The sequence below is a fragment of the Ammospiza caudacuta genome, chromosome 16 (assembly GCF_027887145.1).
Source record: "Ammospiza caudacuta isolate bAmmCau1 chromosome 16, bAmmCau1.pri, whole genome shotgun sequence".
Lineage (NCBI taxonomy): Eukaryota > Metazoa > Chordata > Aves > Passeriformes > Passerellidae > Ammospiza > Ammospiza caudacuta.
The window spans coordinates 12,049,642-12,073,878 of NC_080608.1; the positions used below are offsets into that span (position 1 = coordinate 12,049,642).

The window sequence follows — 24,237 nt, forward strand, 5'->3', positions numbered from 1 at the left end:
CCCAGCCACTGCTCAGTTTGTCATTTCTCCTGCACGCCCACCCTGATCTGAGCACAGACCCAGCAATGCTCCAAGGGGCCAAGTCCTTGGCAGGGACAGCTGGCCCAAACCCCAGTTAGTGGGGATACACATGGGAACAACCCTGGGAACAATTCCCCATACACATGGGAACAACTCCTGGTATCCTTCCCTCCATCCCCATGACCCACAAGCTGCACAGCCACCAGAGATGGGGCAGATCCTGCCCCTTTTCCTTACCCTGTCTCTGGGCTCAGCTGCTCCCTGCAGTGCTTCTCCCCGCCTGGCTCCCAGCTGGGCTTTCACTAAGCACTGGGGTCATGCACAGGGTATTAACATACTTATCTTTCACCCACCACAGGGTTAAGCTGTGTTCCCAGCCCCATCTGAGTGGGAGCAACCAAAAGCAGGCAAATAAAGGAAGAGATGGGACTTTGCAAAATGAAAAACACCTTTATTTTTAAACTCTTTCTTTAAAAACGTATTTGTAAAAGTTTACAGCATAAAAATAATATCTCATGGCTATAAATGTGACATAGTACAAATCCTACAAATACAACTGTAAACCTAGAAAAGTGTTAACTCTTTGGTACCTTAGTCTGAACTCTGTTTTTCCCTTTGTCCTCATGGTGACTTTGACAGAGAGCATGGAGATAGGTGCTGCTGCTGTTCAGAAAGGCTGCAGAGGAACAGTGTGATGCCAGCAAGCCAGCACAGCAGATGGGGAGAGGGCACACTTTGGGCAAGATTGGCAGTTCTGGTGCAATCAGTCCATGAAGGAGGAAAGAAGAGGAATGATGGGACACTGAAGGCCTCCCACCCCAGGCAAGAGTTCTCTCTCCAAAGTGCTGCTGGAGCAGATCCCCTGCCTTTGCCAAAGCCAACCAGATCCACCCTGGCCTGTCCCAGAGGCCTCAGGTCTCCAGGTGAAACATGGGAATGATGCTGGTAGCCCAACAACCCATCTGCTGGGCTATGAAAAGGTATTCTTAGCAATATCTGGCCTGCTTTGGGCAGGTGCTGCAGATGCCATGGTGCCTCCAGTGTCACACTCAGCATGCAGGCAGGGCTGGGATGTGCTGCAGCAATGACCTGTGTGGCCCTGGAGCTACCCTGGATGCTCTCTGCCTGGCAACCACCCAAGGCAAAGGATGCCAAAAGGGTACTGAGGGCCACCAAAGGGCAACCTCTGTGCTCTCCAAGTGGGAGCACATCCAGGCTGCATCCAGGCTCCCTGATCATCTTGGAACCTGAGCCAGGCACTGAGCCCAGCCAGGGCTCCTCCTTGCACGTGTGTGTTGGAACAGGGGCTTTGTCTCCTTAGCACTCTGTGAAATCCCCTTATTTCAGATCTGCCAGCTCCGCACAGACCTTGGGCTTCCTCACAGGCAAGCCCTGAGTGCTCAGTGCCCTTCATTTGTGGTGCTGTCTCCCCACAGCCCAGAGCCCTGGCTGGGAAGAAAGAGAAGAGCTGCTTCTCACTTCTGGCTGACTTCCCCTGGCCGCACATCTGCACTGCACTTCTGCCCCATCCCCGTGGGACCCTGGCACAGCCCCCTTGGCAGGTGAACAGAGACAATTTAGTCACAAGTAAAGTCCACTGTGCTCTAGATTTCACACAACACAAACAAACATGAAACGTGACACTCGCACTTAAGGGAATAACACACAAACTGAGAGGGACAAAAGGATTAAAACCTGTGCACACATCAGTCTGAGGAACACCTAAATGTGGAAAGAGACACCAGAGTGCTGCATTAGTTTCTGGGATACACATATGAAATAGTGACTGGCAGTAGGATTATGCATATACTGGTTCTGATAACAATGTAACAGCTGTAGAGTAAAATATAATCTACAAATAAAAAGATATTGCACTAGAGATGGGCCCAAGCTGTGGCATGTGTTCCTTCATGGGGGGCTCAGTTTGGGCCCACCTCTAAACACAAAAAACACACCCAAACAAAAATACTGATTATCAAAACAAAAAACCCAGTGGGATCAATTCCCTTCAGAGTCTCACTGGAGAAATTATGGCTACAAAACTGATGGGCCCAGAACAGGCAAACCTTTCTCCTGGCCCTCACCTGCCAGGCCATGCAGGGACTGGATTAGAGAGAGAGGGAGCGTGGGGCTGGATCTGTCATCCCTAGCTCTGCCAAGCCCTCTCTTGGAGAGATGCTTAGGAAAATATGTTGGCTTTGTCCAGCTGCCAGCTTGTCCCTGGCTGAGAAGGTCTGGTCACTGCAACTTGCTAAAGGTGCTGTGAAAGGTTGAGTAAGGACAGGAAAATACCACAAAGTGCAAGACTCAGCCCTTAAAATCACGGGCCAAGGGCAAGTATTTGGTCACATTCCTCTGGAGTGCAGAATGTACCATTTTGCAAAGTCTGGCATACTTACTTTAAGAAGGAATAGGGAGGTGGGAGTAGCATCCCATCAGCAGCCAGAACAGATTTTGATGCAAATCATAATTGCAGTAAATCTACAAATAGGACAAAATGCAAGAGGCATTCAAATGTTGCTAATGCCCAGCTAATGGGACAGGACACCTGAGCTCTCCCAGCAGGGAGATCTCCCCTTTCAGAACTCTGGAAACTATTTGATAGCGGGAAATCAGTAATTTAATTAGCAATTAAATCTGTACAAGATGAAGTTTAGAACAGGATTTTTGAAATAAGGAAATGCCAAAGGGAAAGTGAGAAGGTGTTAATAGACAGAGAAATCTTTGGGCTGAAGGTAGGTAGTAAAAGTAGCTCTCTCAGACTGTTCTGGTTGCTAGAAGTATCTAATATTTTTATTAGTCAGTCCAGCCCAAAAATAACAGTTTGTTAACAAAATTTGCTGATGACCCAATGTCTGGAACATGAGGGAGTAGCTTGGTTAGAAATGCTGCAAGTGTAGAAAGACGTAGGTGCCTAGATGGGTCAGAGGATGACTCCAAGCTCTCAGTATGTTGTGGCTGGGAAAAAGCCAAAATTATCCAAAGCTACACCAGGCAAGCTGAGACCAGCACAGGCCAGAGCTGTGTGAGGTCTAGGTTTGACCTCACCTGGAGTACTGGGTACTTCTGGTCACCTTTGGTAGAGAAGGGTGAATTAAAAATGGAGCTGGTGCAGACAGGGGCTATTAGGATAATCTGATGTGCCATCCTCTGGGCTCAAGTTGCAGTAACACAGATCCTACCAAGCACCTTACATGTCAAAAAAAAAAAAAAAAATCAAGTGATCTGACCCAAAGGATCTCATAAATTACTGCTCCTCTGCAGTGAGGATTATTTAATGAACTGTGGCCACAGGAGATGGCTCCTTCATTACAAGCAGGAGGAACAGAGGATGGAAAAACAGTTGTCATTCACAGTATGTTTCCTATGGATGGTGGGGAATCTGACCACATAGGCTGAAAATATCCTCTGCTGGCTGCCAATAAAAGTGCTATTTCTTATGTTCACATTTTACCAAGGACATCAGCCCACAAAACACCTACTCCTCCTTTAGCTGCATAAATGGCAGAACCGGAATGGTAGAAAACTTTAAACAGAAGCTGTTCTACTGGGGATTTCTGACAGAAGTTCCATATTTTGAAAAGAAAATTAAATTCTTAGTGACTCTGAGGTGGCAGAAGCCCAGCAAGATGCTGACTGAATTTCTGAATTTGTAAACCTGCCTGTGCAGTTCCTGTAGGATGCACAGAGAGATGTGCATGAGTAGGGCAAGGAAGAGTTAATGGGAGCAGGGGACATGCAGTGAACCAGAGCTCTGTGTGAAGTGAAACTCATTTCAGAGAAAAACCTTCTGTCTTCTGTGGTGTCAGAGCTGTGGTTTGGGGGGTCCAGCTTTCATCTCTGCAGAGGTGGGGCTCACAACTGATTTCCAAAGCCTGGTGTTCCTCCTGCCTTGGGTCTGCTCATTCAGTGCCAACTGAGAGCACAAGAAGCCCCTGACCCATTGGTGAGAAGTGGGGAAGGAGGGCAGAAGCAGGGAGAAGGTCTGGGCCCGTTTAGTTTTCAAAACACTCTCCAAGAGAGGGGAATCCTCCCCAATTCCTCTTGCCCTGCTTGGTTCTCTGTGACATTTCACAGCCCTGGCAGGCTGCAAGTGGCTCTGACTGACCCCAGAAGGTGCCAGGGTGTGAGATACAGTTCAGCTGTGACCAAGGAGCTTCCCAGCCACTCTCCCTCTCCTTCTTTGGAGCTATGCCTGGGTTGGTGTTCTGGTATCCTTATTGCTGCCCATAATCTTGCTGTGACTCAGGAGGGAAGGGTGAGCCCTCCCATCCTGAGAAGGGGTGTTTGGGTGAACAGTTTATCAAAGGTGAGCCTTTGCTTCCCAAAGATAAGGCACAAGGATTCTGCAGCTGGCGTGGTTATATGATTTCCCAGCAGATGAGCTGGCTGTAGTGGCAGTAGATTAATGAATAACCATATTGCTTCCTTATACTGGCCCTGGCTAGTGGATTAATATATTTGTTCCCTTTAAATCTTCAATGGAGAATAATTAGCTTAGTGTCCACACAGACAACACTAACAACAGTGACTGCCCTCTTTGCTTTATAACCAAGTCATTGTGAGGGCATTTGGAGCTCCTGGCACGTCCCTGGGGCTCCTGGTGCCACATTGGGCACAGAAGGGTGTGACAGCCTCCAGGTGGGTGCAGAGCTGTGCCCCAGAGCTGTGAACACCTGTAGTGCTTGTGATGCTCCATCCACCATGGAAGCACTGCCAAGAGAGGAAAATGGGAATTCTGTACCTCCCAGACACTGGCTGGCCTCTTCAGGCTTGGAGGAGAATCCAATGTGCTCCTGGCCTCCAGCAGCTGAAGGTTGGTGCTGCAGGTTCTCTACAGCCCAGCAATGGGCTCCAGGTGGATGATCTGTCCCAGTGGCATTTCACAGAACCACAGTGTGGCTGGTGCTGAGACCATCAGAGAAGTGCTGGTGCAGAGGAGACGAAACTCTGTGCCATGGAGGAGGAAGAGGCTGGAATGTCATCTTAGCAATGCACAAAGTGGCCTCTTGTGGAGATCCAACCACGTCTTCCACTTGAAAAGGTGTTGGTCTGTGAGATGTCTCCCTCCTGCAGTGGTTTGGTCACTGAGGAGGATGTGGCAGTGATGTAGAGGGTGTCTGGCATTGAGCCACCTCTTTTTAAGGGGGAAGGGGATGACAACGGGGAGAAGTCTTTAATTCCCCAACCAGCACTGAGAGACAGGAGGGAAGGAGGAATGCTGGGACAGGAGGGGATGTCCTGATGTACAAGCACAAGCATGGCTCTCTGTGACATCTGGGTCAGCCCCCTCAGCTGGCCTCTCCATAAGGAGATGCAAAGTCAGCCCAGCTCTGACTACAGGAAACTTTCCTCCACCTCTTGGTGTGCTGTGGTTGGCTCCTGGCAGCCTGGCTGTGGGTCAGATTCCTGCTCCTCGTCCTGCTGGAGGCCCAGAGGGCTGTCACAGGATATTGTAGATGATGTGTTGGCCTCGTTCAGCATAGAGCTGAAGGGAGACAAGAGGGAGAGAGAAATGAGTGTCTTGTCTGTCCTGGTGGGAGAGGATTCCCAGAAACTGGGAAGTGTGCTGAGTTCCCAGCAGCCCCACTCTGAGTAGCTTCCCCCAATGGAACAGACCATACCAGGTGGGTCTATCCAGTCTTCAAACACAACACATGGCTGGCTGGGTTCTACAGAACATGGTTCCCTGCCTGCTCCCCTCCCTATGAGTCAGGTTGCTTGTCCTCAGCTGTGCTGGCTGATGTGCAGGGATGTGACACTGTGCCCTATCTTAGCTCATGTCCCAGCTCGTCTGGTTTATCCCCATCCTTGTGGGCTCATGCAGGTCACAGCACCTCAGATGGGGTGACACTGCCCTCCTTCTCTCCCAGTACATCCACCCATAGTCTGTGCTTCAACAGAGCATCCCCATTTTCTCTTGAGGTCCCCGTTTCAGATTTGGACAGCTGGGGGAAAGGACAACGCTCAGGAGCAATGTTCTCACCTGGCCCTGCTGATGGAGGCCTCCTGGGGGAGGTCAGGGGTCCCCTCAGGTTTGGGGTCGGGAAGGGGGATGATGTAGTCGTTCTCACCCCCGTGCTGGTGCACGGCTGTGTACAGGATGTGGCTGCTGGGGGAGCTGGCAGCCAGGCGGGCGTTGTTCAGCACGGGAACCGCGGGCCTGGTGCGCACGACCGCGGGGTGGTCACTCTTCATGAACTCCTCATCCACCTGCTGGTACCTCTGCTCCCACAGGAGGACACCAAAGAAAGGGAGAGGTCTTGTGAGTAGGGAGAATGCACTTGTGATGGGTTTCCTTTTCCTGCCTGCCAGGTTTTTCTAGAGGGGCTGGCATCTCCTAGCTGGGTTCAGCTTTCCTTACTCCAACAAAGAGAAACCATGAACCTTTCCTAAGGGAGAGATCAGTGGCACAACTTCACAGCTCCAAAATACCACATGGTTGGGGGCAGGATTTTGATCTCCTCCCAGTTCTGGTTTCTGCAGTTGCTGAGTTACCAGCTGCTGTCTGGCAATGCAGTTGTCTCAGCAATGTTCCTGGGATGCCCAAACCATCTTCACTGGCTGCTCCAACTACTGCAGCCTTGGTCACAGCAAAACCCTCTGCCATGATGAATGCACACATGTCACAGTGTGTGTTCCCTGTTCCCTCACTCTCCATGAGGCTGCTGACTTGCACAACCTGACCAAAGACTCCCGAAGAAAGTCCAGACCAGACTAAACACTTGTCTCCAAAGCCTGACTGAGGGCCCTCACCAAGGCACTGTCCCTCTTCTGTCCCTCCAGCACAGGGTCCTTTGGACATACCTTCCTGTAGCAATCCACCAGGAGGTTTCCCATAAGCACCACCAGCTGTGAGAAGGACGGCCTGATCTCAAACTTCTCCTCCCAGCACTTCTGCATGATGCTGTAGCTGCCAAGAGGGAAGGGAGAGCACTGAGTTAGCAGGTGAGGAAAACAGGTAGAATTGCTGCTGTGGCATGTAGAGCACATCCAGGGGAAACACATGCTGACAGCACTTACATCTCATCAGAGGCGTGGGTGGGTTTGGACATCCGATAGCCACGTTTGATGGCATTGTAGAACTGTTCATTCATGGGCAGCTCAGGGTATGGAGTCCCTCCTGGGGGTAAAGGGAGAGCAGGAATTAGGCTGCAGGATTGCCTGCCACTCTCCAGCCAACATGCATTTCACACTAAGGTTTTCTTATTTCTTTACCTTTCTTGTTTCATTTCACTTCCAAATGCAATGTGAGCATGGGGAAGAAGGAGACAGGGAATTAAGTGCTACTCTGACTGGTAAAGTAGGGACTTGGGGTTAGAAATGCATTTTTGTTGTTTTAGAAGGGATCCTGCTAACATGCTATCAGAACTACAGACACCACCATGATCTCCAGGGCACTCACCTAGGGTGAATATCTCCCAAAGAAGAATCCCAAAAGACCACACATCACTCAGGGTAGTGTAGAGGTTGTTGAAGATGCTCTCTGGAGCCATCCACTTAAGGGGCAGGAAGGTCTAAGAGAGAATCAAAAATGAAACAAGAAGAGATTCAGCTGTATCCACAGCAGTTGTTTAAACAGATAAGAGCCTGACACCGAAATTACAAGCAAAGAAGACCCTTCAGATCTGCCTGTGAGTCCAACACATCTGTTGACATCTGCTGTCAGTCAGTTCTGGGAGGGACCAGTGGCTTCTTTCTTTGTGCAGAACAGACCCAGCAGGCAGGAGGAAAGAAGGGATGTGCTGTGTCCATTTCCATCCCAGCCTGCCGTGATGAATGCACACATGTCACAGTGTGTGTTCTCTGTTCCCTCACTCTCAAGGAGGCCACTGACTTGCACAATCTGACCAAAGACTCCTGACTTTGGAAACCTGAGGCCAGGCTGGAGGAGGATGAGGGATGACCAGAAAAGATAACATCCAGCTTATTTTCTGTTCTTACTCACTCAGAGTAATAAAAACGAAAGCCTCACTTGTCCAGCTTGTATGCAGAACTGGCTGCTGCTCCTGGGATTTGCTTGCACAATGAATACCAAAATAATCTCCAGGAAGGATTGCAAAGGGGCTCAGTTTCATTTCCCATTTTGGACAGGAAACCAGCTATGTCAAGGCTGGACTGAAAACCCCAACCCCTCTTTGGGGGGGTCTCCCTGACCAAGCTCTGAGTACCTGTTTGACAGCACGTGGGAGAAAGCATGAGAGAGCTTTGCAGAACTTTGCAGATTAGATAAAGGTTGGGTTTAAGGCACGTGTCTGCATTCTCAGCCTCAGTTTCTCTGGGAATTACATGGCCTGTTTTCCTTGGGATTGGAGATTCACGAATGCCTCAGGGCTGGAGTGGAGAGGTTGTTGTTAAAATCACAAGGAAATGCTTTCTGGCAAAGCTCAATTACAGCCTTGTCCTCTCCTGCATGAAAGATTGGAGACATCTCTCTGGAAAGTAGCTGCTTGCAAGAAGACACTTCTTCTTAACTTGTGGTCTGGTGGTTAGAGCAGAATCCTGTGAATCTCTTCCCAGAGTGGTCAGTGAGTCACTACAGCCCTACCAAGCTGTCCAACCTTGCCCTCCTCCTGCCTGAGGCTCAGGACCACACTCAGAGCTGGCAGGGTGCAGCACTGCTGCTGTGATCAGGACAGAGTACAGGGGACAATCCTGAGTTTTGCTACTTCAGGTTCTTCTGTAAAGAGCCAAGAGATGTGAGCAAGCAATTCTGCTACTTGACAGTGTGCAGAGCCAACAAAGTGAAGGATGGTTGGCTGTTGACATCATCTCCTGAGAGTCCTGCCCTGTCACCACCTCTGGGCACACTGGTGGACAGGTGGCTCACAGAGGGACTATGGAGGGGGTGCCAGACCCAGAGCCCTGGGAAGAAGGAGCTTGCAAGGCTCACACTGGTACTCACACTGCCTTTGGAGATATAGTTGGAATCCCTCATGATGTCCCTTGCCAGGCCAAAGTCACAGATCTTCACCAGCTTCCCCTCACAGATGAGGACATTCCTGGCAGCCAGGTCACGGTGCACACACTGCAGGGGGGACACAGAGCACTGTCACTGTGAGGAGCCTTCTCACAGCCTGAGAACACAGCCCAGCTCCAGCACCAGCCCACAGCTGGGGCTGCAGGAGTCACCTCACATCATTTCAGGTGTCTCCTTCACCTCTAGGGACAATCATGGCTCCACCACCAGCAGAGCTGACACATTTTTGCTGTTTGCCTGGACTGCTTCCTCCATGACAGCATCAGCCATGCAGATCCAGCAGGGGAACCTGACCACCCCAGCAGAGAGGGGATTGCCAGGGCTGGACCCAGCGAGGGGATGTGGTGGGCTGGGAGGAGGGGGTGTCTCCATCTCTGTTTGGACAACCCAGCCCAGCAGCCAGAACACATCAGAGTTACACCAGGCTGGCTTGTGCCTCCTAGTCTGCCAGCATGTTGGATGTTTTCTCTATGAGCAGCCCTGACTTTTGCTGTGGGAGCACTGACCATGCACTTTTAGGGATCAGACTGTCTGGCTGGGGGCACAGAGCCAGGAACTTCTCTCTGCATTGATGCCATTGACTCCTTCTGTTAGCCCTGCCCTGTGTGATGCTTCACACAATCCAGCTATATTACTGCCTGCCCTGAGCTAAGCCAGACCTTAGGAAACTCCAGAATCTAGTCCTCCATGGTGGCTTAATTTCCACTGAACAAGCATTTCTGCTGAGCCCTGGGGTGCTCAGAGCATGCAATGCAATAAGGGTGTCTAGGAAGAGTAGTTGCTGTGCTGCAGAGTGTCTGGTGCTTTAGCTGCCTGCAGGCTGTTAGGCCATCCAAGTAAACAGGGATGATATAATGCCACAGCTGTGCTGAATACGGCTCAGGAGGAGCACAGAGTCAGGGAATTTGAGGTCTGAAGCTCAGTGTGAGCCAGGGTTAGCTGTCACATGCAAATATAGTCATGCTGATCTCCAGGACTGTGTTTCCAAAGGGAAGTGGTCAGCAGCTCTTCAATTGCACAGCCACTTATCCCACAAGGAGTTTGGCACGGACAGAGGGACAGTGGGAGGAAGCTGACCACAGGACATGGCAGAAAACACACTGCTGGCCACCACCACTACAGACCAGCCAGAATACATACATTTTTGGAAGCCAGGAACTCCATCCCATTGGCCACCTGGAAGCTGAAGCCCACCAAGTCCATATAGCTGAGGAGTGGAGACTCATTTATCAGTGTCACCCGGTCTGTCCTTTCAGGAGCTGGAGGGCAAGCAGAGATGGACGTTGGTGTTACCAACATCAGAGATGGATGTTGGTGTCACCCAGCACACTGGTGAGCCTCCCAGTAGTGGAAGGACACATCGGGGAATGCTCTGCCTCCAGAAACAAAGGGACACAGCTGGGAGCTCTCATTGTGAGGACATTTAGCACTGCTTCTGGACAAGTTCCAGAAGTGACTTTTGCAAGCAAAGGCATCCAGCACCCAAAGCACAAGCACTTCTCCCTCCTGCTGTGGCCAGGCTATTACCTGAGGGGGAGTAGCTGTCCAGCTCATAGGGGGTGCCATAGTTAGAAGACTCGATGTCAGCGTACTTGACTTCACCCTTCATGTCAGACATGGGCACATAGTCCAGGGAGTCATCCTTGCTCATGTCCATGTAGCCCCCGTCACTCTCGACAGACATGGAGAGGTGGCTGTGGGGGGAAGCAAAGAGGCTGCTCAGACCCAGAGGAGAGGAGGAGACATGAGGGCTGGGGGCAATGATTTGTGAGTCTAAAACTCCCAAACCCTCAGCCCCAGCACTGAAATGCCCCACATAGCTGGCAGAGAAGCCCTGCACCATGGATGAAATGCTGTGCAAATGGAATAGTGCTTAGGAAGATCTCAGCTGCCTTCAGGCAGAAAGGGCAGGGGGGAGCTGTAACACTGCTCTATTTCACTATTGTTTTGGTATGTTGGAAGTGCTGCTTTCTAACTTCCCAGGGGAACATTGCTCTGCACTGCTGTGCCTGCATCCCTTACAGCTGGCAACCAGATAAAGGACAAAGGACCATTTCCCTTTCCTTGTGACACCTCTTGTGCAATTGCCCTCCTTGTAGCATTTCTCCCTTAGGCTCAGTAGCAACTCAACCTGCCCTGGAAATGCAGAGCTGAGATCTCCAGCGGTTAAGACATGCTGGAAAACCCTGTGTCTCTGCACTCAGTGCGTGGCTATGGTTATGCAAATAAAGTTAATGATGCCAGGAAATATTCCCAACTGGCACGGAGCAGCTGGCAGGTGTGCTAGCAAACTCAGGCTCCAGTTTGCTAACTCCTTGCTGTCAGGAGCTGCTTGGAGGTCACTGGTCGGCACATGTCTAACAAGGTAACAGAGGAGCCAGCTGTGTCCCAGTGCTGGGCCAGCGTTTATTTCACTGCTCCGGAGAAATGCAGGATCCTTCCTGAGAGCACCAGCCTCCCTCCGTGATGGGGCTAGGACGGGGCGGGCAGCAGGGAGGAGGAGAGAGCCGCTTTCCCGTACCTGTGCAGGCAGCAGGGAGGAGGAGAGAGCCGCTTTCCCGTACCTGTGCACAGGGTCCTCCTTGGGGGTGTTCCCGTAGAGCTCCGCCTCCCGCCGCGCCTTGTCCCCGCAGGCCTGCAGGAAGGTGTGCTTGTTGCGGTGCAGGTAATCCACCAGGTCCCCGTAGCGGCAGTACTCCGTGATGATGTAGATGGGTCCTGGTGGGACACAACGCCTGCAACAGCCGTGCCTTGGCCACCCTGGCCGTGAATTTCACTGCACAAGGATATTACCAGACTGCACGGTGTCAAGGCAGGGCCAAAGGGAAAAGCCACCTGTCTGGTACTGAGCATTTTTTGGCATTTGAAATTTGTGTTTGTGGAGGGAGATGAGGGTTAACTGGGCCTTCCCAGTTTCAATCACGTTGGAAGAAAGTTGTTCAGTGTCCTACATGGCTTTCTTAGGAGAAGGTTGAATCATTTGGAACCAGAAAACAGGAATTACTCTATCTAAGGACAGTTGTCCTCCTAAGCACAGCCCAGGGAAGCAGAGACAGGGTGCTCAGGGCTCATGTACCTCCTTTGGTGCAGGCCCCCAGCAAGTTGACGATGTTGAGGTGAGGTCCCAGGTGGCTCATGATCTTCAGCTCGGACATGAGGGCTTGCTTCTCACTGCTGCGGGCTGTGGCTGTAGGGGGGAGCCAGCGTGAGCAGCAGGGCAAGGAGGGGACAGTGTGGCACTGACTACTCCTGTAGCTTTAGGGTGGGGAAAGGAGGAGAACTCACACTTGAGCATTTTGACTGCCACCTTCATGGTGGACCGGGAATGGCTCAGGCCATGGGCTGTTGCCTCCACCACACGACCAAAGGCACCAGAGCCGAGAGTGCGTCCTGCAAGGAGACAGCCAGGAGGAAAAGTTGGCAATGCTCTAGAGGAGAGGTGAGGAGAGGAGCCTGGAAAATACAGCTTCTTGTCTGAAACCACACCAGCATTGCTGCAGTCATTTTGGTGGGCATGGACAAGGCCACGAGCTATGGTGTTTGGGTTTGGGGCTGGTTCCCAGAACTGCCAGCTTCAAGGTGGAATAGCCAGGAATAATAACATGCTTAATGCCAAAGGGGGAAGCTGGCCTCCCACCATGGTCCTAGATGATCCCCCTGTCCCAGGACCACATCATATCTCCAGGGGTCTCTTGGATTCTGGGTAGGTCCCTTTTGGATTATCACCCCCAGACAGCCAGGACCTCAGGAATCCATCAGGGGGACTGCAAAACCTTTACCTAACACCAGCTTGTCCCTGGGCACCTCCCAGGTGGAGTCATAAGGGAGCTGCATGGGATCCACATAGATGTACTCGTGCCCATCAGAGCTGACCGACTCAATCACCTTCCAGCGGATTTCATAACGAGGTTTCTGGGAAAGGGAGCAGAGGAAAATGAGTCATCTGAGAGGCTGGGAGTCAGAGAGGGTGTGAGGGATGTGTCTGGAGCCTTTGGTCCCTACAGCCATTGTCTCATTCCCTATCTACCCCAGAGATGCCACGGCCACACAGGAACTGATGGAGGCCCATAGATCCTGGTGAGCTGGGACATCATCAGGCCCAGCCACCCCAACCCTGGGGTACCACTGTGTCAGCCTGGGAACACTCTCCTCTCTTACCTTCTGCCACAGCACAATCAGGATGATCAGAGAGATCACAGTGAGGACCAGCAGGGCCAGGATGACAGAAATGATGACCACCTTGAACGGCAAGGCTACAAAGAGAACAGGGACAGCAGTCAGACCCTTCCACTCCTGCATGACCTGAGCAGACAGGCAAAGGAGGGGAGAGGAGTGCAGAGAGGTCCCCACACACTCCTCCCCCAGACATTGACCCTGAGCTGTTCTCTGGGTAGGGACAGTCTCCTCCTGGGCACACTTTCCCAGCACCTGCAGCCCCCAGGGATGATGGGGTGATGGGTTGTTACTGCCTCAGGAGAGGTATGGCCATGGGAGCGTGAAAAGATCTAGAGGGGCTGTTTTGCTTGGGGGAGAGCTGTCAGCCATGGGCCTGGGCTGAGACCATCCTTCCTCATATTTGGGATGTTCAAGTCCGTGGCACCATCTAGTGACCTGTGGGCTAACAACAAGGCACTGGGGACCTGCTCCGGCACTCCTGTCCTGCCTCCCTGGAGAGATGACCCTGCCAGTAGGGGGAAGAGCATATCCATGGCCATTGGACATAAGGGCTCCACACTCTCACTGGAACAATCTTTTCTGTTCAACCCAAAGGAAGCTTCATTTGGGACAGAAGCACCCAGGTTTCCAGGCTGGCGGCACAGAAAGGTCTGTCTCCCCACTACTGGCCCAAAACTCGTCTCAGCCCTCACCGTGTGGCACCAGAGTGATGTCCTGGGAGCTGGTGCCCAGGAAGTTGTGCACGGTGCACCTGAGGAGCAGGGGCTCGTGCACCCTGTGCAGCTGCAGGGTGCTGTTGACGCGGTAGAGCTGCCGCTCGGCGTGGTACGAGGCGTTGGTCTGCACGCCCAGCTCGGCCGACTCGTTCCCCAGCAGCCGCGTGGGCTGGCCCTTGGTGCTGCACCTGCTCCAGAGAGGACAAAGGCACCTGAGAGCCAGCAGGCACCACACACCACCAGGGGATGCCCAGGTGAGTGTGCCAGCAGAATGCAATTAAATAACAGCCTGCTATTCTAACAAATAAAAGTGTGGCTGTTCTCATGGCCTCCATCCCTCACTCACCATTTGATGTCGCTGCAAGTAGACCAGCTGATCTCTGGCTGGGGCATGCCTTCAGCAGAGCATGTTACAGTCTGCTCCCCACTGCTGGCACTGCTGTTCTCCTTGAGCTCCACCACTTTAGCTGGCACTGAAACCAAAAGACAGTGGTGGGAATTAATCTTCCTTCCTTACTGCAGGATGGAAGGGGAACACTCACTGGGGAATGTGAGTCTACTGTATCCCTGGCATAGCCTAGGGATGAGGTGGGACTCATCACATCCATTGTGGTTTATTTTTGAAAGGGAACAGCAAAAAGAGTAAGGTTTGAGGGGGTTATGAAGGAGATCTGCCCCCACACAGCCTGACTGGAGAGCACGGTGAGCATGGGGGAAAGCCCAGGACATCACAGCTGTAAAGTCATCTCTACATCTACTACCTTGGGCCAAGCTGATGGTGTCTGTGCTGCCTCCCTGTCCCCCTTGCTCTGAGGCTAAGTGTGAGATATTTCACCCAAGTGTTTTTGTTGCTTGAACACTCTTTCTTTAAGCAAGACCACTCTGGAGCTGCAGCCACAGGAGTAAGGGCTTTGTTCTGAGGGTTCTGCAGCAAAGGATGGTGCCACCCCTTGAGGCTGCTCCTGTTCTCTTCAGCCATGTGTGTGCATGCCCATCCTCACCATTTATCTGCAGATGGAAGGAGATCTCCTGCTCATCATCCTCATTGGAAGCCCGAATGGTGTAAAATCCTCCTTCTTCCTGCTTCACCCGCACCAGCACCAGAGCTGTCTGGTACCTGGGGAGACACAGTCCCAGAGTGATGGCTGTGGGAAGGTCCCGGGGACTGGTAATGCTCCCACCCACCTGAGGAGTGCTCAAAATCCACTCACAGAAAGCTGTTCAATCACCAAGTGTGCCCAACCAGCAGTTTGGAGATTCCTTTGTGAATTACCCAATCTCTGCATCCTAGTGAGGAATGATGGGCCCGTACCTGGTTTCTGACAGGTTCCTGCTGGTGATGGTGAACTCGCTGCTGCTCTCCATGGTCAGTGTCTTGTTGTTCTTCAGCCACACAATGCTGGGTTGGGGATAAGCCTCCACTTCCACCTGGATAGTGTGGCTCTTGTGGACCTCAGCATACACCGTGCTGGGCAGGTGGGTGTGGAACTGCACAAAGCCATGCTCTGAGGCAAGAGGAAGAGGGTGGTCAGAAAGGGGAACAGCCCCTCCCTGGCCCTTTGGATAAACATGGATCTGGAACAAAACTCTCTGAACACCCAGAAGTGGTGGGGCAGCTCCAGATCCATCCTTCAGGACTTCAGGCTTGTGTCTGAGGGGATGTGGATGCAGAGCCACACTGGAGCAGAGGAGCTCTCAGGGCAGAAGCCTGTGGCTGTTATCTTGTGGAGATAATGGAGATGGGGCAGTTTCCCTCAAACTAGATGAAAGAAGGTCATGATGCAGATGGAAGACAACATGTCTTAACATCACCCTGGCACTGCACAGTGCAGAGGAGCTCTTACCAATACCCTCAAGAGTCCTAAAGGATCACAAAAGCCATGAAGGGAAATTTGGGGTGTTTTGAAGCCAAGAAGCAGGCAGGGGTGACATGGGGCGAGGTTTGGCTTGTTGTCATGGTTACTTTGAGCAGAAGTGAGGAGGGGATAAAGCTGGAGGCTGTGAGAGAGGAGTGGGGTCACTCTGGGACATCCTGCCTGGACGCCCACACGGTTTGGTGGCTCTGGGTGTGTGGGCAGCCACGCACCGATCACTTGGACAGTGATGTCCTTCCTGTCTGTCTTCTCATGGTAGCCCTCAGAGACATTGCAGACATAGGTCCCACTGTCCTCCAGCTCTGCATTCTGGATGATGAGGATGGAGCGGATCTCATGAGTGGATCCAGGCAGAAAGTCAGTCACTGGCTCCACAGCCTTCCCTGCCTGCAAAATGGGGACAGGACACATGGTATGAGGAGCCAAAACCATGTTTGACCACTGGGCTCACAGGGAGGGGGGATAAAGTGGTAGAGTGCCCCAGTCTGGCTGCCACAGGACAGGGAACACACACCAGTGAGAGACCCCTGAGACAGACAGTCTTAACCCAAGCATATCCCCATCAAACCTCCCTGTGTGGCAGCAGCAGCAGCATCCCATAACTTCTGCCATGGGATATCACTGAGTGATTGCCATGGCACATGTGGGTGAAGGCTGGAGCTGCTGCCCCAGCCTGTGGGTGTGGAGCACTCACCTGCTTGCGGGGATAGTCCCAGTTGAAGTTGACCAGCTCGTTGCCGCTCACGGTGCACATGACGGTGACGTTTTCCCCCTGGCGCACCATGGTCTGCACTGCACTGATGGACACGTTCACAGATGACACTGTGGAGAGGTGGAAGAGAGGAAGGAATTATGGAGGGATAAGTGTATTGTAAAAGCAGGACCCCCAAAGAAGGAAATTACTGTCATCTGGTTCCATGGCTTTAGAATGCTGAACGCTCACTTTATTAAAACTATATTATATTACATTATACTATCCTGTAACTATACTACATCATACTTACTTCTAACTACCGCTGAAAACTCAAGACTGTCAGCCAACAGACCTAACACCCACACGTGGATCCAACTGATCCATGAATCAGAACACCAGAATCCAATCAAGCAATCACCTTGGGTAAACAATTTTCCAACACATTCCACATATTCAAAAACACAGGAGCAGCAAATGAGAGAAGAATTGTTTTGATCATTCTTTTCTCTGCTTCTCTCCATTCAGAGGGCATGTGAATACCACATAAGTGGGCACCCAGTCCATTTACCCTGGGTGAACTGGTCCACTGGGAACTGTCTTCCCTGAGGGATGGAGCTGGCTTGTAGGCAAAACCCATTCTCTAATAGAGAACTAAATATTGATCATCAGCCTCCAAACTGATCATCACTGAGGAGACAGGGAGGGAACTTTGATGCTCCTGCCACTGGCCTGAAGAAACAGCCACAGCAGGTGCGCAAGTGTGCTAAGACAATGTCAGCTCACCCTGGATCCTGTAGACATAGAAAGTGTCTGAATCCACCTCCTGGTCATCCACAAATGTCCGGCAGAAATAGGTTTTATCCTCAAAGAAGCCTTTAAATCCCTGTTGTGGATCATATGTAGCTGGGATGGGGTTCTCCACCTTCTTCTCATAGAGGGTGACCTGCATCTGTGGGTTGGTCACACGGCATGGGATGACAGCCTCTGTGTAGCCCGTGATGAAGATGAAGACCTCTTCAGAGGTGACTGCAGGGAGGAAAACCAGGGAGGGATCTGTGGGAGAGAGGGAACTCTGGTTAGAGAATGCTGTTTGGAAGCTTAACCAGGGCTGTTTTGTGCTCCTCCAGGAGTACTCCACCACAGGGCCCTGACTCCATGCCAGTGGGCTGCTTCTTCCCATCCTTCCCTGGGGAAAGTAGAGCTGTTGTGTGCTTGTCAAATGTCATCTGAGGGTGAGAGAGACCCAGCACCACTGAGCACCACTGCTCCCACACCACTTGTCCCAGCACACCACACTCTCCATGAGCTGGCACACCAGAGACATGCCACAGCCAGAGAGACCCACCATGAGGGCTCTCCTGCTATTGGAGAAGGGATCTGGGGATTCCAGATGCTTGGAGACAGAACAATAAGTCAAAGCCCTTTTTTTCCTGGTTGCTAAACTCCATGGAAACCCACAGTCAAGGACATGCTGTCCCCTACCTGGAACATAGATGTAGAGGGCTCTCCTCTCTGCTGGCTCTGGAGCCTGCTCAGGGCTGTAGGTGCAGGTGTACTCCCCGGTGTGATGGCCTGTCACATTCCTGAGGGTGAGATTGCTGACAAACACACCGTCCCTGTGCTCCAGCGAGGCACTGAGGGGCTGCCCCTCCCGTTCCCAGAGCAGCTCTCTGTCCCCATAGCACAGGAGGGAGAAGGTGCTGTGGAGGCTGAGGACAAGCTCCGTGTCCCCGGGTTCGATGTGCAGCCTGTGGTCCCCAGACGTCACCTCCAGCAGACCTGAGAGAGAAGTGAGACCAAACTGAATTGCTCTGCAATCCACAGAGAAGCACACCTCATGGCAATGGCTTTGCTTTGCAGTGTCAGCCTTTACACTGAAAAATAACTCTCCTGGGTTTGCCTTCCCTAGTGTAATCAGCACTGACAAACCTACGGTCTCCTCAAAAATGTCCTGCCAGTCCAGACCTTGGTGGGTCACCTTCATTCCCTGTACCTCCTACAACCCCGCCTGGAGAGCAAATCAGACATGACAGGATTCAGCAGTGTTCAAAGCAGCCCATGCTGTCTGTGGCAATATTGGGTGGAGAACCCCCAAGGAGGATAGGAGGCAATTCCTTGTTCTTCTGGCTGCCTGTCCACACAGACAGTGTCAAACAGGACCAGATGAGGCTGAAACAATGACAGTTTACAAGAGAGTGAAAAAGGAATGAAAGCAAAAACTTGCAGGAAATCCTTTGGAAGCAATAGAGCAGGCAAGGTCTTCCTGTATGGTTCCCCATGTCTCTCCCAGCTTCCTTGCTTCACCATCTGCCCAGATGTCCCAATGGGGCTGTGACATATTCCCCTCTGGTGTCCCCACAGATGGGCAGGACAGCTGGGGACAGCTCCAGGGACTTGCAGGAATATGAATAGCCCAGGTGCAGCCAGGAGCCCTGGTGCCTTGCTGGGGGGCTGTTGGATATTTGGGATCTGACCAAATGCCCCCTGTGGGGTGTCCAGCTAATGTGGGTTCTCAGGTGTCTGCTAAAGAAGGTCTGAGCACACCTGGCACTGCTGCCTGTGGAGAGGTCTCCTCCTCCCACCATGAAGCAGGAGGGCGCCTCACATCCACCCCAGCACAGGACTGAGTCAGCCCAGGGATCTGAGCAGGGACAGATGTGCCTGGGGCACGCTGTGCACCCCAGTGCCTCCCCATGGCACTGCCCCTTCCCTCCCCTCACCCCGAGGTGAGCCCCCAGGATCACACACCCTGCCCAGCACAGCACTCACCAGTGAGGATGAGGAGGCAGAGACACGTCCTGAGAGCGGGGCACGGCATGCTGGGCCCTGGGCTTGGTGTCCGAGTCCTGTCAGGAGCAAAGTGACATGAGCACAGCACTCAGCACAGGAGGGGTCCCTCGGCTCTCCTGGGCAGGGGTCCCTGGCCTCACTTCTCCACCTCAGAAACCTTCAATCTCTCCAGTTTTCAGCCTTTCCCTCCTGGGGGAGTGGTGCTTCCCCCTCATGCTGGATCTGCAGTTTCTAAGGCTTCTCCCACTGGTAAACAGGGATTTTGCTGGAGGCTCCAGCAGTTGTGTCAACTTTTGCTCATCTCAGCTGGAAATGCCTCTCCCCCTCGGCAGAGCCCTGCCTTCCTCCCTCCCTCCCTTCCTCTGCTTTACCACTTGCCTTTTTTCCTTAGTTTTTCTTCCCTCAGTCACTGTGAGATAAAACTTGCTAGAAAACAGATCCCCTTGCAACCCTCCCACATTGTTTGCTCCTTCCAATGAAAGAAAAGAAGCCTTGTCATGGCATTTGGTTGCTGGCTGGGGTTAAACCACAACAAGCCTGAAGAAACTTCACCAAAAAACGAGTTTCTTGTATTTAACTTTTAAATACATAAATTTAACAGAATATCTATGAGGGTTTTTTAAAGTTTAAAGTTTAAAGTTCTTCTAATCAACATTTCTCAAGAAATGTTCTTTCTACAGAGCTTTTCAAGCCCTCCCTGATGCAAAGCGGGAGCCAAAGGAGACGAGGCCAGAGCTCCCTAAGAGCAGGGGTGTCTCCTGTGCATTGGGGTGACAGATACCCCTCCCCGTGGTGCTGCAGGGGTGGGAAGGAGCATTTCTGAAAAGCAAAATGAACACACAGACAAGAGGAAGAGTAAAGGAAAAGGCTTCTCTGTGCCTGGGGGAGATGAGTTCACTGGGGATCTCGGGGATGCTCCTGCATGGGGCTGAACCTCCCACCTCTGCCCAGGCTGAGCTGCTGCCCTGCCATGGGCCCCCTCCCAGGGCAGACCCCAGGAGAAGCCCCCTGAGATGCTGGCAGGGCTCTGGGGAGCTCTTGCCAGGCTGGAGCAGGGGTAGTGGCAATCTGGACCTGCTGAGGCAGCCCCAGGCTCTCACTGAGCTCTGCCTTGGCCCTGGAGCGGCCTCCCGGCCTGCTTGATGTTAAGGAGGAAATGGTTTTTAAATGACGTGCGCTTGTCAGATGTTTTTATTATTCTCTTGCTTTGGCTCAACAGAAGTCTGATCTACCACAAATCCTTCCAGGTCTCCAGCTTATTCAGCAGCGTCCGTCTCCCTCCTCCTGAAAAAATCCCTGTAACTCTTTCTCTCTCTTCGTTTGCCAGAGGGGATAAGAGCACTTAGGGCAAGAGATGGGGGTGGGTAGGATGAAAGGACCGAGGTGAAATTCAGGCTGTAAATGAATGTGACCTCTCTGCACCCACCCTCAGAGCACCGAGCTGCAGAAGAGTGAAGGAGGACAATCTAATCTCTGCCCCCCAAGGCACTGCCATGAGAACAATCACCTTCCTTTCCCCATTCTCCTTTACAGAGGTGTGTGATTCATCCATTATTCAATGTTCAAGGTTGTAAGGACAACTGGGATCCTCTCCTTTGACCCCTCCCTGCCTGCCTGCCCAAGCCAGGTTGCATTCACCACCTCAGCCCCCAGATACCTGCCTGTGAGCCCTAAGATCCTCCCAAGCTCATGCCCAGCTTTTATCTGCCTGTGCAGCTCCCTGGCTGTCACTGCCAGTCCTGCTGCAGCCGGGCATCCCACACAGACAGACAGACAGACAGACAGCTTCCAACCTGCAGCAGCGATCTCTGCAGGGTCACTGACGGGCAAACCCTGCCTGCTGGAGCAGGGAGATGGGCAGGGCTGTGTGTGCTGGGGCTGGGCTGGCAGGGTGATGGAGCTGGGGCCGGGTTAGAAGGGGTGATGGAGATGGGCTGGCAGGGCTGTGTGTGCTGGGGCTGGGCTGGCGGGGGTGCTGGGGCTGGGGCTGGGCTAGCAGGGGTGATGGAGATGGGCTGGTAGAGGTGATGGAGCTGGGCTAGCAGAGGTGCTGGGCTAGCAGGGGTGCTGGGCTAGCAGGGGTGCTGGTCCTGGCCTAGCAGGAGTGCTGGGGTGGCAGGGGTGCTGGGCTAGCAGAGTGCTGGGCTAGCGCTGGGCTAGCAGGGGTGCTGCTGCTGCTCCTAGCCTAGCTGGGGTGTGCTGGGCTAGCAGGGGTGCTGGTGTTGGGCTAGCAGGGTGCTGGGCTAGCAGAGATGCTGTTCCTGGCCTAGCTGGGGTGTGCTGGGCTAGCAGGGGTGCTGCTGCAGCGAGCTCTGTGAGCCCCGTAGCCTCCGCCTGCTGCCCCTGGCCGCCTGCGCTGTGCTCAGAGCTGGTTTTAATAAAGCTGCTGCTTTTGCAGAAAGGCATTTCTCTTGGAGATGCTTCCCAAGCAGAGTGGGAGGGTGGCAGCGTCTCGCAGAGAGCGCTGACCTCTCCCTTGTTTGTGTGCTGCGGCCGGGGCAGAGGCACACTCAGAGCCGCTGGCTGAGCTCGGTCCTGCAGGAACAGAGGGACAAGGCTGTCCCTCCCTGGCACGGGGACACGTGTGCTTGCACATGTGGGTGAGCACAGGCGTCTCACAAGGGATGCAAATGCACCCAGCTCACTGCCAGCTTTGAGAGCACTTGTTTCTCTCCTCAGTCCCAGCTTTTGTTCTTAGCAGGAACTGTGAGTGCCAGACGAGGAGGAGCAATCCCACTCAGTGGTGCAGAAGCAGGCACCCAGACATTATCCCACCCAGGGACCTAAACACAGGCACCTACACAATGCTCAGTGGCCTTGGGTGACCTCCTCTCACCTCTGTGGGTTAGCAGGGTGCCACAGACTCCTCAGACTCCTACATCCTTCCCACAAGCCAGGACATGAGTATTTCCAAGCCATGGGATCCTTTGCCTTCACCCATCCAGGCACAATCACGAAGGCCAGGGAGCTCCTGCAGCAATGCCAGGTCCAGCACCTTCACTCAGCCCTGCAGCTCTGTGGCAGCCTCCCAACCTGCAGAGCCACCAAGGTGCTGTCCCAGCTCTCCATCCCCATCACCACAGAGCTCCCTCCCTGCCAGCACTGGTACAGTCCTTCCCTCTGCCCCTCTCCAGCTCCTCCATGTGAAGGCAAACCAGTCCTAGCCAGGCAGGGAAAGGAGCCTTTCTCTTGAGCCACACTGTTTATTATTCTAAAGGAGGAATTTGGCTGGGAGAGGAGACAGGAGGTCGGCTGGCTGGCGGGGCTGGCTGCAGCAGGAGCAGGGCAATGGGGTAACACAGCCCCACAGCACACGCAGCCCCACATGCCTGTGGGGTGGCTGTGTCCCCAGGGGCTCAGCTCCACCAGGGCTCAGGTCCTGGGGCCACGCTGGGGCCTGGCCAAGTGCCGTGGGGGAGGCTGGTCCCAGCAGCTGGCACGTCCCTGCTCACCCCCAGTGAGGCCAGAGCTGGGCACTGCTGGACTGAGAGCGTCTGGGAGAGTCTGGAGTCCAAACAAGACACAGATACAGGCAACTGTCCCTGCCTGGTGACACAGACACTGCCTGTCCTTATCTCCCCTCTGTAATCACAGCAGCCTGGCAGAGCAGAGCGGAGTTTGCAGCAGAGATGAGGAGAGCTGAGCCAACCCTGGGGCTGCTGGCTTCCCCAGCTGGCAAAGGAGTGTCCCAGGGCTGGATGAGGTCAGGCACTGCTGGAATCCTGCTTGAGCATCTCTAGCCTTGTGCTCTTGCAGGGGGGATGGAATAAAAGGGGTCACCCCAACACCCCAGAGCAGCACTGAGCACAGGCCATCAGAGCCCTGTGACCCCACAGACAGGACACGGGTGACAGGGCCAGAGCAAAGGTCAAGCAGCACGGCCAGGGCCATGGCCAGGGCCACGCCACACCAGGACCAGATTCAAGTCTCATGATTCCCCATCCCATGACTGCACAGCTTTCCCAGAGCAGCCTGCTCCCGTTTCTCCTGCATCCCAGCTCGGATGACAGCTGAGCTTTCTCCTCTGCCTCCTCTCGCAGTCCCTCCTCAGCTCAGGGCTGGGGCTGATGCCTCTGTGGCTGATGAACTGGGACAGGAATTTCTGCAGCAGGAGCAGGGCAACACCCAGGAGTGTGGATACAAGGATTGCTGCATCCAGCCTCTGCTGGGGATGGTACCACCTGAATTTAGAGAGCCACCTCTACTGCTCCTTGCACCTCAGAGTGCCCTGCTAAGCAGCTCAAGCATCACCAGACCTTGCTGATTCATAATGTTCCCCTACTCCAGACCTCTCTCTTGCTTAAGAATGCTAGTAAGCCTAAAATGCCTTTGCTAATGCCCAAAATATGCTGTGTGGGTTCAATCTTCACTATTCTTGGGTTACAAGGCAAGAATTTCCTCTGACTTTGCTCTGTGTGCCCTGCCATACTCTGAACCCCCTTTTTTGTGCAGTTGCTCGCTGAGTGTCTCCCAGCACCTGTCAGAGCACACATGGCAGCCACTGCATGGCACGGCCCATCCCCAAGCATGGATCATGTAGGGCAGGGGTGTTTCCAGTCCTGTAAACATCATAAACCATGGAAGAGGATGGGTTAGGAACACCAAGGATGGGTTAGGAACACAAGGATGGGTTAGGAACACAAGGGTGTTCTCCCAGTCCACTGCCCTCCTCCCAGCCCACCCAGCCCATGTTTCTTGCCTCTCCACAGCCAGTGCCCTGTGCAGAACCAGTGTGTGTGTGTGGGGATCCCACAAGCACCCCCAGAGCTGAGGGAGCTGAGAACCAGCCTGCAGAGCTGGTGCACAGGCAAAGGGATGGCTCAGCATGCTGGGGAGAGGGAGAGCAGCCACAGTCACCCTGAGAGCCACCTTGGCAGGAGCTCTGCTCCCTACTGACCATTAGTCACCAGTCAGGGAATGCACTGTGTGCTGGAAATCAGGGTGCACAGCCCCCCCTCAGCAAACTCTATTTTTTCTTTCCAGGGG

At 53.2% G+C, this 24,237-nt stretch overlaps 1 protein-coding gene across 1 annotated transcript in view; it reads right to left on the minus strand.

Annotated features, from left to right (window-relative positions):
- Window positions 1-475: 475 nt before the first annotated feature.
- PDGFRB (platelet derived growth factor receptor beta) overlaps window positions 476-24,237 on the minus strand; it is a 32,197-nt gene continuing 8,435 nt past the window's right edge. Inside the window, exons 2-23 of the mRNA XM_058815118.1 lie at window positions 19,231-19,307; window positions 17,944-18,240; window positions 17,245-17,514; window positions 16,462-16,589; window positions 15,980-16,154; window positions 15,206-15,398; window positions 14,895-15,010; window positions 14,240-14,366; window positions 13,870-14,081; window positions 13,160-13,254; window positions 12,781-12,913; window positions 12,287-12,391; window positions 12,078-12,188; window positions 11,566-11,719; window positions 10,529-10,695; window positions 10,142-10,260; window positions 8,927-9,049; window positions 7,427-7,538; window positions 7,045-7,144; window positions 6,829-6,934; window positions 6,008-6,246; window positions 476-5,509 (exon numbers count right to left, since the gene is read on the minus strand). Coding sequence (XP_058671101.1) covers window positions 5,359-5,509; window positions 6,008-6,246; window positions 6,829-6,934; window positions 7,045-7,144; window positions 7,427-7,538; window positions 8,927-9,049; window positions 10,142-10,260; window positions 10,529-10,695; window positions 11,566-11,719; window positions 12,078-12,188; window positions 12,287-12,391; window positions 12,781-12,913; window positions 13,160-13,254; window positions 13,870-14,081; window positions 14,240-14,366; window positions 14,895-15,010; window positions 15,206-15,398; window positions 15,980-16,154; window positions 16,462-16,589; window positions 17,245-17,514; window positions 17,944-18,240; window positions 19,231-19,279 — 3,282 coding nt within the window. The 5' untranslated portion in view covers window positions 19,280-19,307 and the 3' untranslated portion in view covers window positions 476-5,358. The remainder of the gene's footprint in view (window positions 5,510-6,007; window positions 6,247-6,828; window positions 6,935-7,044; window positions 7,145-7,426; window positions 7,539-8,926; window positions 9,050-10,141; window positions 10,261-10,528; window positions 10,696-11,565; window positions 11,720-12,077; window positions 12,189-12,286; window positions 12,392-12,780; window positions 12,914-13,159; window positions 13,255-13,869; window positions 14,082-14,239; window positions 14,367-14,894; window positions 15,011-15,205; window positions 15,399-15,979; window positions 16,155-16,461; window positions 16,590-17,244; window positions 17,515-17,943; window positions 18,241-19,230; window positions 19,308-24,237) is intronic.